Source organism: Armigeres subalbatus, chromosome 1, assembly GCF_024139115.2.
Source record: "Armigeres subalbatus isolate Guangzhou_Male chromosome 1, GZ_Asu_2, whole genome shotgun sequence".
Lineage (NCBI taxonomy): Eukaryota > Metazoa > Arthropoda > Insecta > Diptera > Culicidae > Armigeres > Armigeres subalbatus.
In genome coordinates, this window is record NC_085139.1 from 151,410,051 (window position 1) to 151,422,383 (window position 12,333).

Here is a 12,333-nt window from a genome sequence, read left to right on the forward strand (position 1 = left end):
GAGCCCGCGAGCGTACCAGGGTGACTTCGGTTGCCAGATGGCAGCGCGAGTGGGATAACTCCTCGAAAGGTAGGTGGACCCACCGGCTGATTCCTAACATATCAAGCTGGGTGGGGAGACCCCATGGGGAGGTTCACTTCCATCTGACACAATTCCTGTCAGGCCATGGCTGTTTCCGACAGTACCACCACAGGTTTGGGCACGCGGAGGTCCCCGTCTGCCCTGACAGCCCAGGTGTTGACGAAACTGCAGAGCACATACTGTTCGTATGTCCTCGTTTCGACGTCGAAAGAAGAGCAATGCTAGACGTTTGCGGCCGGGACACAACTCCGGATAATCTTATCCAAAGGATGTGTCAAGCGGTGGAGAAGTGGAACGCAGTCTCGACTGCAACCACTCAGATTGCCTGCAGCTTGCAGAGAATCTGGCGCGCCGAGCAACAATCGACAAGCATGACTAACTTGTGATTGGTAAGTTAGAGCGAAAGTGCCGAACGCGAAGAAGTGTGTGAATGGTCTGCCCATGCAGAGGTAATGGCGCAGCGGGTGGCAACCGAGATCGCCACCTCGAAGCATGGCAGAAGGGTGAATGAATAGGTGTATGTATGGACTGCACACGCCGCGCTGGGAGTAGCGCAGGAATGTTGGTTCCTACGACTACTGATACCCCGCGGCGTGGCAGAGGAGTGTGGGTGAGCATCCAAGTCAGTCTCACATGGTACGAAAGGAATGAGTTGAGTCGTGTTGAGCTAGTCTCATATGGCATGAACGAGGTGAGTCAGACTCACATGGTATGTCAGAAGTGGGAACCTAAGCGAAGAGTCCCACAAGGGATGCCAGAGGGAGTGTTAGGTCGAATGACTCGAGTAGTATGTGTCAGCGCGAACTGAATGAAAGAGGTGAGCAGTCTCACATGGTACGATGAAGGTGGGCCTACAAGTTAGTCCCACACGGCATGAGAAGGGTGGGCACAAAAGTTAGTCCCGCACGGCATGAGAAGGGTGGGCACACAAGTCAGACCCATAGGAGCGTTAGCGTGTGTGCAAGCATGGAGTGTATGAGCATGAATCAAGGGTTTGGGTGGGCATACAAGTTAGACCCACATGGCATGAGAAGGGTGGGCACAAAAGTTAGTCCCGCACGGCATGAGAAGGGTGGGCACAAAAGTTAGTCCCGCACGGCATGAGAAGGGTGGGCACACAAGTTAGACCCGCACGGCATGACAGAGGTGCAACAGAGTATGTAGGGTGTGTTTGAGGGTGCGATAGAGCGAGCACCCAAGTCAGTCTCGCACGGGACGGGTGCCTGTGTGAGCGAGAACGAGCGAGTACGTTTAGTACTGCCATCCCCCAGAAGTAGTACTGGGAGGTAGTTCCTTGGGGAAACGATGGTGGAGCCCAAGGGAGTTTAGTCGGTATTACCGGTATGGTCGAGTCCGACACTCCAGTACACTTCCGTGTGGTAGTTTGGCAACTACAATGCACGTGTACTGGGTTAGTGTGTAAATGCATTCTCCCTTGTAAAAAAAAAAAAAAACACGTAAACGTGTGCACGACTACATTTGATGCTGGGTACCTTGCGTGGTCGCGGCGTGCGCGCAGCTTGAAAACACGCTACGTGGGCATTGGCCCAAATAGTTACTTCTCGAGTGACTTTCAGTTACAGAAAAAGGGACCAATTAGTGACTTACAGTCAGTGTTGAGGAAAATTCAAAATCTACAGTCTCAGTACGATTTGAAACAAGCGCGAAATCTTCCGTTTTCCGAATCATCCAATTGTCTCATCGTTGAATTGTTCGGTAAATGAATGATTTCGCGTGAAAACCGTGTTGCTTTCTCTTTAAATCGCAAATCAGTTTGCTCTAGCGCAATGAATCGATAAATTAGGTTTGGAATGATTCCACCATTAACGTTGCTTTCAGTTATAGAAAAGTAATAAATATTGGCTTTTCTTTAAAGTTAATAACCTCTTACACAAAATAATGATTATAATTGTTTTACTATTATGAACCAAGTTCAACAGCATTTTGGGGGATAATATTTAGTTTGAATTCAAAATATTTCCTAAAAGCTTCAGTCCGATTCACAAATCAAAATGAAATTAAACTTAAAAATGATAGTTCAATACTTTTCAGATAATTAGCTTGCAAAGCAAGATTATTTTTAACAGATATCGAATAATTTTTGATAAATGTTTGACTTTACAAAAGAGACTTTTTAGTGACTGACCCGAAAAAAGTGACCAGGTCACTAAAAAGTGACCCACTACCATGACTGCAACTTTGGTGCTATGAGCTTCGACTTGTAGTCTTAGGCTGTTCAATAATCGAATATAAGCAGTAGCGTGGCTCAAAACACTTTTTCAAATTTGTTGATGGGCCACCCTCTTATTCGTTTCTATTCGATACCCGATGCCATTGTAAATTGTGCCGTCTAACCAGTGTTGGTAAAATCACTCATAAATCTCAATCAACGTGCGCTCCCGTGCGAACGAAATCGTCTGCGATTTTAAAGGAATGCATCACGCTTGAATTTTTCATGGCAAAACGCATCATTTCACTCATTTGCCAAAAAATCATTTTGGTTTAAAAAAGCATTTGAAATCAATTTGGGGGCAATTTATTGCATATACATAAAAGAGTGTCTAATATTTTATGCGACAAACGTCAATTCATTGTTTTTAACGAAGGAGAACAAAAGAAAACCTACGATGATTCAAATGGATGATTCAACTCATCCATGAGTTTTTAGGTGCTGAGTTGGGTGCGTTTCAACTCACGCTTGATTTGAATCATCCATGAGTTTTGAGATTTTGAGTTTTTACCAACACTGCGTCTAACTGCAAATCACTGTTTTTGGATGTTTCTGCATACATTTTTGGACATAAACTTCCAACGAGTTTAGCACCGGCCAAACGTTGACCGATTTGACTGAAATTTTGTCCAGAGCATCAGAGCATCAAATAAAACCGTATAAGAGAGCGGCCAATCAAAAAAAAATTAAAAAAGTTTTTTCCATACTAATTTGAGCCACCCTAATAAGCAGCCAATGCTGAATAACAAGAAAACCATTGCATATAACTCCTTGAGCTTCAACTCGACTAGACCCCAATATCTCTCATCTAGTCAGTTTGTGCCGAATATATTTCACCTTTTATCGTTTATGCAGCTTCCATATAGCCATAAAACAGTTTTGTCTGAATTAGCAACCCAACTAATCGATTACAGGGTTAGGGATAAAAGGTCAAGAGACAAAAGGTCTAAAGGACATAAGGTCGAAAGGGATAAAAGGTCTAAACAGACAAGAATCTGAAGCGGAGAGAATCATTTTCATACAAGTTTAATTCATTTCTCAACACAACAATCTTTTTTATCTCTAACAATATGATATTCTTTTGTTAAATATCTTGGCTGTGTATATGCACATCACATGTTTCGAAATGGATAAACTGATATGAAATTTGCGAAAAAGAATCAGCGTGTCTTGGAGCGACTCGAATCCTCAACCTCCTACTCTCTAGATAAGCGTGATAACCCCTACACAACAAGACCACTTAAAGGTCGCGTTTGCGGATAAGCCATCAGAATCCGAGTACCAACCTGGGGTTAGCTCTTTTTGCAAATTGAATATCTTTCGGATGCTTGATTTGTCCAATCGTCACATGTGCTTTACTCTTGTACATCCACAGTCAAGCGAACCCACATTGTTTATTATCGAGAACTTCACACACTGCACAGTGTGCAAATTCGAGCCAAAAAACGGACGCAATTCAACCACGGTATGTACATATTTGGAGATTACCTTAAAAAAATCGCAAAAATCCAAAGAATCTGATGGTGCCGACCCCTTTGCCGTTAGAATACTGGAAGTGTCCTATTTTGTCCAATTTCCCCTACAAATAGAGGATTTTGCTAATGCATATGTTCACATCAATCGAAAAGACAGGGAAAACCTTGACTTGTGTAATGGAAATATCATAATAAGCCTCCCATATATTTTTGAACACGGATAAGTGTCTCATTTTGTCTAATACCCCCTATAAAATGCTTCAGATGATACACATTTAAGATTCGAGGAGATCATCAAATGAGTTACTGTCAGTAATGGAATTCAGGACGATGATATAGTGTTATCCTCGGACAATTCACTGGGAATCTGTTTAGTGTCTGTTTTTGTCTGATGCCCCCTATAATTTAAAAATATTTTCAAAAGTATAACATCAAATCAATTTAAATTTTTGGAAAATGTACTAAGATCCTTGAAGACTATTGTAGACATATCAAAAGGCTATTCCTTTTTTGCAGGGTCCCTTCAGTGTCTTATTTTGTCCAATATCCTTTATACGTTGAACCTTTTTATTGATTTATCAGAACACACAAATTGAAAGCTCTAGAAAATTTTGTAAAAACCGCGAATTATCTGGACAAAGAAATGTGACTTTTCCTAGGGGGTGAATAGTGTCTGATTTTGCCAAATATCCCTTATAGTTGAATGAAATTTTAAAATCAGATTGAGCAAATTAATTAATAACTACGAACATTATATTAGCATCCTTGCTTACTTAGTGGACATATTAAAGAAAGGTTTTTTTTCTTTTTAGAGTGTATCGTCCAGTGTCTCATTCTGTCTAATACCCCCTATACATTGAAATGCACAAAAACATCACATTTCTTTGTCCAGATAATTCGCCGATTTTCACAAAATTTTCTCGAGCTTTTAATTTGTGTGTTCTGATATTGCGAATTTTGCGCCGTGTTCGACTTCCATGCAAAAAATATTGTCCCACTAAAATATGTTCCCACCAGTTTCTCCATATATGGATGACGTCTCCGCTACAAGAAAGAGCGTGTGAAATAAGGTGCAATCATTGTGCTTTCGCTAATTTCTATACAATTGGACGTGTGAGCATTTGTTTTGGTACTTCGGCAAATTTGCACGGTAGTCTATTCTTCGGTGAGAAAAGCAATAAATCGATAAAAAGGTTCAACGTATAAGGGATATTGGACAAAATGAGACACTGAAGGGACCCTGCAAAAAAGGAATAGCCTTTTGATATGCCTACAATAGTCTTCAAGGATCTTAGTACATTTTCCAAAAATTAAAATTGATTTGATGTTATACTTTTGAAAATATTTTTAAATTATAGGGGGCATCAGACAAAAACAGACACTAAACAGATTCCCAGTGAATTGTCCGAGGATAACACTATTTCATCGTCCTGAATTCCATAACTGACAGTAACTCATTTGATGATCTCCTCGAATCTTAAATGTGTATCATCTGAAGCATTTTATAGGGGGTATTAGACAAAATGAGACACTTATCCGTGTTCAAAAATATATGGGAGGCTTATTATGATATTTCCATTACACAAGTCAAGGTTTTCCCTGTCTTTTCGATTGATGTGAACATATGCATTAGCAAAATCCTCTATTTGTAGGGGAAATTGGACAAAATAGGACACTTCCAGTATTCTAACGGCAAAGGGGTCGGCATCATCAGATTCTTTGGGTTTTTTATGATTTTTTTAAGGTATTCTCCAGATATGTACATACCGTGGTTGAATTGCGTCCGTTTTTTGGCTCGAATTTGCACACTGTGCACTGGTGGGTGGATTTGTATAGAGTGTGAATCAATCACACTCTGCTATGCCAAAGACTTGCTTGGCTGAAGCATTTGATGAGTGTGACTGTTCTACGCAGCATTCGCGTCTCAAGTAACCAAAAGTTGCTTTAAAAGTACTTTTTTCGCTTAATCAGCTCAGTCTAGCTTGTTACTTGGGGTGGCTCAAACGACTGATGACAATTAATTGCATATTATTCGACAACTCGGCCGTACGAATATCATTTTTTTGTTAAATAACTTCACAGCTGAATAATATTATTTCATACTAAATACTCCTTCTTTTTGAATTGCTCATTCTTCAACTTTGCTGGATGAGATGCGTGTATTACTTCTGCTTGAAGTTAAATGCATTTCACAAAATCCTTTGGAATGCACCCAACTTGTTATCTACTTATTCTTGATCGATTTTTCTCCCTTTTAACCTTTTGTTCTTTTCAACGTTTTGTCTTTTCGATCTTTTGTCCTTTCGACCATTTGTCTTTCGACTTTTTGTATGAATTCAATAGTAGATAATTGCCTGCTTTCAGGGTATTGTCTATTATTGAACTGGTGCAGTGGAGTTGACTATGCGTTGAGTATGCGGAGTAGCGAATGGGAGGTAATGCCAGTGATACCATATAATATACCAGTAATGCCCCCACGGAGTGACCGGTCAAACGTATGATTGAGCATACAAGTAAGCCTCACATGGTACTACTAGCACAGACATACAGCCATATCACTCGTGAAATTTTTATCGTTTTATCGTTATCGTCAAATTGAATAATCACTAGATGGCCAATCGGTCACTCGTGGTGCGCGCATCGGATTTGCTTGAGTTTGGCGTTTCCTCACTACCGCCAATTTAGTGAAAACAACAGATCTCGTTAGTGTTGGATTGATCTGCTTCGGCAGTATTGTGGCTGAGAGAGAGAGGCACCCCAACTGTTACACAGTGGGGTCTCCCATAGATTGAAAGGTCTGGCCATGACGATTCGAGGTCGTTGGGATCAGCTTGGGTGTGATCAACCTAGAAATTGCCAAATTAGCTTCTGAGATTCCGCCGGCTTGGCAGAACATGGGTGTCGTCTGTTGCAGAAACTGCATCACCTTGAATGACGACTACTTGTGTGGCGAGTGGCCAGCAGTGGGGAGCCTCCTGTAAGGTAACTGTGACATGTTTCTGCTGTTATCCTCACTGCTGGTATGGGCGAGTGTAGTGAGAATAGTAGTGGAGGCGTGGGGCGCTATGCTCAATCTCACCCCCTTTATATTGCTTATTTGCGGGTCGTGGAACCTGACTGGAGAAGGACTTGGTTTTATTTAGTGGGTCGGGAGTAGTATAGTGTCCCAGCCCCACACTACCAGAGTCCGCCCCCAGGTGTCTGGTTGCAGATTTCCGTTACCTTCTGTAAAAACCGTGATTACATCACCTAGCGGTGTTGGTGCCTTTCTCGTGCATATAAAAATAGTATTTTGGCCATATATTTGATCCTATAGTGCGATCTGGCCAATTTCCAATATGAAACATCGTATCGAATGACAACGGCCAACGGTGCACAAACTTTGCAGCCTTCCGCGGAATGGTGAACCAGAGAACTTGCATCCCCTGCAAGCATAGCCACATGGAGGTCAACTTACCAAGAAATCCAAATCAACCACGTTCTAATCGACGGTTAATTCTTCTCCGACATAGAGAACGTCCGCACTACCGCTGTACGAATATTGAATCCGACAACTATCTCATTGCAGTATGCATGTACTCAAAACTCTCGACGGTGTACAACACGCATCGAAGTTGAACGCTATATATTGGGCGGATACAGGATGGTAGACTAACTCAAGACTACGCGCAACAGCCGGACGTGGCGCTTCCAACGAAAGAGCAGCAAGGCGCAATTTCTCTCGAACATGACTGGAGAGATATTCGATCCGCCATTGATAGCACTGCAACCGCTGCACTAGGCACGGTGGCCATGGATCAGAGAAACGAGTGGTATGACGGCGAATGTGAGGAGTTACTGGAGGAGAAGAATGCAGCTGAACGAGATTGTTGCAACACCGCACATGGGCAAACGAGGCATGATACAAACGGGCGCTTCTTCTTTCGTCTTCTTCTTCTTCTCATTACATCCCCACACTGGGACAGAGCCGCCTCACAGCTTAGTGTTCATTAAGCACTTCCACAGTTATTAAATGAGAGAGCAAAAAGCGCCACGAGCGTGAGGTGATACAGAAGTGGCGGCAGAACTAGGAAGGGCACCTGAATGAGAATGTGGCAGACAACGATTGTGGTATGGTGACCAACCTGGGGTCACGTGCGCAGGACATACGTTTTACAACTCAGGATCTCGTGGAAATCCAGAAGATTGGCCGATTGAAAACAACAAAGCCCCTGAGGTTGACCAACTACCTGTTTAAATACGGTGGTGAGGGATTGGCTGAAGCGTTGCACTAGGTAATTACCAAGGTTTAGAGGAATGTGGTTCTGTCGCAGAAGTGGATGGAAGACGTGCGTTTCATCTACAAAAAGGTGATGAGCTGGATTGTAACAATTACCGCGCAATCACAATTCTAAACGCCGCCTATAAAGGTACGAAAAATTATGCCGTCGACTAGCACCAATTGCTAGAGAGCTCATTGATAATAATTGGTATTCTTTTACGTGAGTCGCGTCGCGTAACGTCGCACGTCGCGACAAAAGAATCCATCAATGGATTTAAGAACTAGAAAGGATTGCTGGCAAGCCTCATGATGTGTGATAGAGAAATAACATGTCTGAGTAAATACGACACCGCCAGCACAGTGGGAATTACATCATATAAATACGACATGGGACAACTATGCTTGACCGGTAAACACATAAGTGGCGCTGACTGCATGCCGTATTTACCCTTTTATTTACATTATATCGTCAGATTCTCGGGATGTAATACACTGCGCGGCTATTATAATGTCTCCAAATGGGTCGATATGGCAGCGCCGAACGATACACCGTAATGCTATTCACTCATTATAAGAATCAACTAAATGGGGTGCAGAAAGCGAGGTGGTAATTTTCCTGAAAGGTATGCCACGTGCATCTTTGAGAAAATCAGGCAATAACCAATCTTACCTTATATGAAGCTTATACTAAAGACACACTTGTGGTATAAGTATCGTTGTATAACACGATTATAAACCCTCCTAGTACATAATTGTACCATGGTTTCCATTGTACAAAATGAGACTGGAATCACCTTTTACGCAGTTTGTTTTTTGGTTCTTCTGGCCTTTGGAAGTCTTGAGGCATTGAATTTGTTGGAATATCACGTAGTATACATCTTACTGTAGGCAGCAGCTTGATAAGACTCAGGCGACATTTAGATGTGAAATATTGTCATTTATGTATTGTTTAATAGTTTTTGTGGGAAGGTACCCTCATCTTCAACAGAGTTGACCGATTTGACCTAACGAAAAATCCACAAAAAATCGAATAAATGAGGATGTATGCTGAAAAATTGAGGTAGGCCAAGAAATTCATAAAATCTAACCACGTAAAAAGCAACCCCAGTGTACCACTAGTGACATTAGTATTGCTTAGAGTCCTATAAGAGCTATTATAGGACTCTAATATGTATTACCGATACTGCATTCATCGTTGGCGATCTTGTCCCATTTACCCCTATGCTATTGTTTATGTTTGAGATTTGGATTTTTTAAGCAATGTCGTTTTCAGTTATGAAAATATTTAGTCACCCGTCGAATATGATTAAAAAAAATGGGTAAAAGTTTGAATTTCAAAGTTAATACAAGTGAAAGCATTCGAGTTATGCCAAGTTAATTTTGTCCTCACCTTCTTGGAGATGCGTATGGAAAACCCATTTTGGGATTTAATGGTTAAATATCCCACTAAAATTGGCTTTTCTTCTTCGTCCATAGTTCGGCTGAAATCTCTTGACGATGCGAACAAATTCTTCAGTTGTATGACTTTACATATTAAGGCACATTTTTGTTGAAAATTCGACCATCTAACAATAATCTTTTCTCGTCCACTGCTTTGTCACAAAAAAATATTCGTCACATTACTTCAAATAGACTAGATAAGTGTTGCAATCATATGAACAATAAAATGTCCTTTCCCGTCAATAATTTTTAATTTGCTCAATAATTTTTTTTTTACTTTTTTAAGGTTAATCTTTTCAAAGAAGACATATTTTTCGACGCCTGTAACTATTTAAAATTTGAAAAAAAGTGCTTGCCTAATCCAAACATGCATATAATATAATATTATTATAAATATAATTTAGTTAGGTGGATTGATGAATCAAATAACAACGAAACAAAGGATGAAAAGGAATTTATAATGACAATTCTTCAGTCAAACGGATCAAAGTCAATTGAAAAAAGGAAAAAACTGGTATAATTTTACTATCACGAACTTTTTTTCTACACTGAAACACAAAAGTGCGCGGATAGAAAAATACCAAAGGGTTTGTTCAAATATTACGTAACGCAGTAGGGGGTGGGAGGTTGTTTAATTTTTGTTACGTTTTATTACGCAAAATGTAGGGGGTGGTGGTCCTTTAAGATTTTGTTACGCGTAACAAATTAATTGCATAGAGAAAAAATATTTAAAATTTTAAAAAAATATTTATTATCTTTAAAACAGCATACAATATACAATACATGCCCGAATAAAAAATACAGTAGTATAACAATACAATTTATTGTAACACTACTATTAATAACATTAAATTGGCAATAGATTATATTGTAAATGAACCCATAGAAATACATTAGAATGCATTGTTATGAACCATTCACTCAAATGTAAATGAAGTTTTCGCAATAGAATGTACGGGTTGTTAAGTATCGTAACAATACAAAATCTGATATTTTTCCATACATTTTTTTCGTCACACAATAGAGTATATGGTTAATATATTGTTGAAATATACGATCAAAACTGTTCAAAATACATTGGATTGTATTGTATTTGTATAGTAAAACAATACGATTTTTGATTTCTCAGTTGTGACAGCTTTACTGTTCAACAATGCAATTTAAAGGGAAAAAATACATATTTGGCGCTTTGAGGCAAGTATTGTTATATAGTTTATATGCAATGTAAAGAATCGTTTCAAAAGTTATCAATGTATGAATCTCATGTACGAAAATGTTTGCAAGTATTGTTACATTAGAGAAATATGTTGATGTATTGTATCCTCAGTGTGGATACAATCTGTGTAACCATCAATAAACAATATATCCTATTGTATACCGTACATTGTATGGTAATTCAATTGTTTTCACTATTGAACCAATAGTACATTTTTATCCGGGTGATAATTTATTGTATCGTGTTTCAAATGTTATTAAAAACAAGACTTTTTTCATGAAACTGTTTTTGTTACGCGTTACGCATAGGGGTGGGGGTAGTTCTGAAATTCGTTACAGATTGTTACGAGGGGGTGGGGGGTTTTTAAAAACATCGTTTTTCGCGTTACGTAATATTTGAACAGACCCCAAATTAAGAGTCAAATCAGGAGTGATTCAGTTGCATTCCAAATTTTCGACCACTATTCTAGTTTGAGTCTTGAGCAAAACAGAACTAACTCGCTGGTTTCACCAGCAGTGTTCCATTCATGTTTTTCAAATGTCCAATTAAATGGAATCGTTATGTTGCTGCCAAGAAAGGCGTCGTACTTGCAAAGTGTATTGATCCGTAGATAAAAATGACGCATTCATACACCAAAACAATTGAAAAATATTTGAATCTCGTGATTCAATCGTGGGGTAAGACGCGCGGCTATAAAGCAAGACCATGCTGAGGGTGGCTGGGTTCGATTCCCGGTGCCGGTCTAGGCAATTTTCGGATTGCAAATTGTCTCGACTTCCCTGGGCATAAAAGTATCATCGTGTTAGCCTCATGATATACGAATGCAAAAATGGTAACTTGGCTTAGAAACCTCGCAGTTAATAACTGAGGAAGTGCTTAAGTGAACACTAAGCTGCGAGGCGGCTCTGTCCCAGTGTGGGGATGTAATGCCAATAAGAAGAAGAAGAAGAAGAAGAAGATTCAATCGTGGTTCAAATCTGCAGAAAATAGAACGGAGCGTTATACCAGTTTTATTTTTTTGACATTTGACTGGTTAGAACAGCTGCTGGGAAAAATAATGTTTCAGATTCATATTCAAATTGACAACCCCGAACGATTTGAATCACTGCTGATTTTACTCTAAACCACTTAGAGTATAATCAGCATAATGATTCAAATTGTTCGGGGCTGTCAGTTTGAATATAAATCTGGAACATTCATTTTCCCAGCAGCTGTTCTAGATTCATTTTTTATACCAGTCAAATGTCAAAAAAATAAAACTGGTATAACGCTCCGTTCTATTTTCTGCAGATTTGAACCACGATTGAATCACGAGATTCAAATATTTTTCAATTGTTTTGGTGTATGAAAGCGTCATTTTATCTACGGATCAATCCACTTTGCAATTACGGCGCCTTACTTGGCAGCAACATAATGATTTTATTTAATTGAAAATTTGAAAAACATGAATGGAACACTGCTGGAGAAAGCAACATGTTTGTTCTATTTTGCTCCAGATGCAAACTAGAATAGTGGTCGAAAATTTGGAATGAAACTGAAAAAAGATATTTTAGTAACTAGATAAAGATTGTCGCTGTCGTCGCTGTCCGGAACATCTTTTGCTGGCGAGGCTAAATGTCAAAGAAGGAAA

At 39.8% G+C, this 12,333-nt stretch overlaps 1 protein-coding gene across 12 annotated transcripts in view; it reads right to left on the bottom strand.

Annotated features, from left to right (window-relative positions):
* LOC134205271 (227 kDa spindle- and centromere-associated protein-like) overlaps positions 1-12,333 on the bottom strand; it is a 261,767-nt gene that overhangs the window by 237,012 nt on the left and 12,422 nt on the right. Inside the window, exon 1 of one of the 12 annotated variants that reach the window (XM_062680373.1) lies at positions 9,438-9,689. The exons of the other annotated variants lie outside the window; for them this stretch is intronic. Coding sequence (XP_062536357.1) covers positions 9,438-9,521 — 84 coding nt within the window. The 5' untranslated portion in view covers positions 9,522-9,689. Of the gene's footprint in view, positions 1-9,437; positions 9,690-12,333 lie in introns of those variants that run through there. 12 annotated transcript variants of the gene reach the window in all.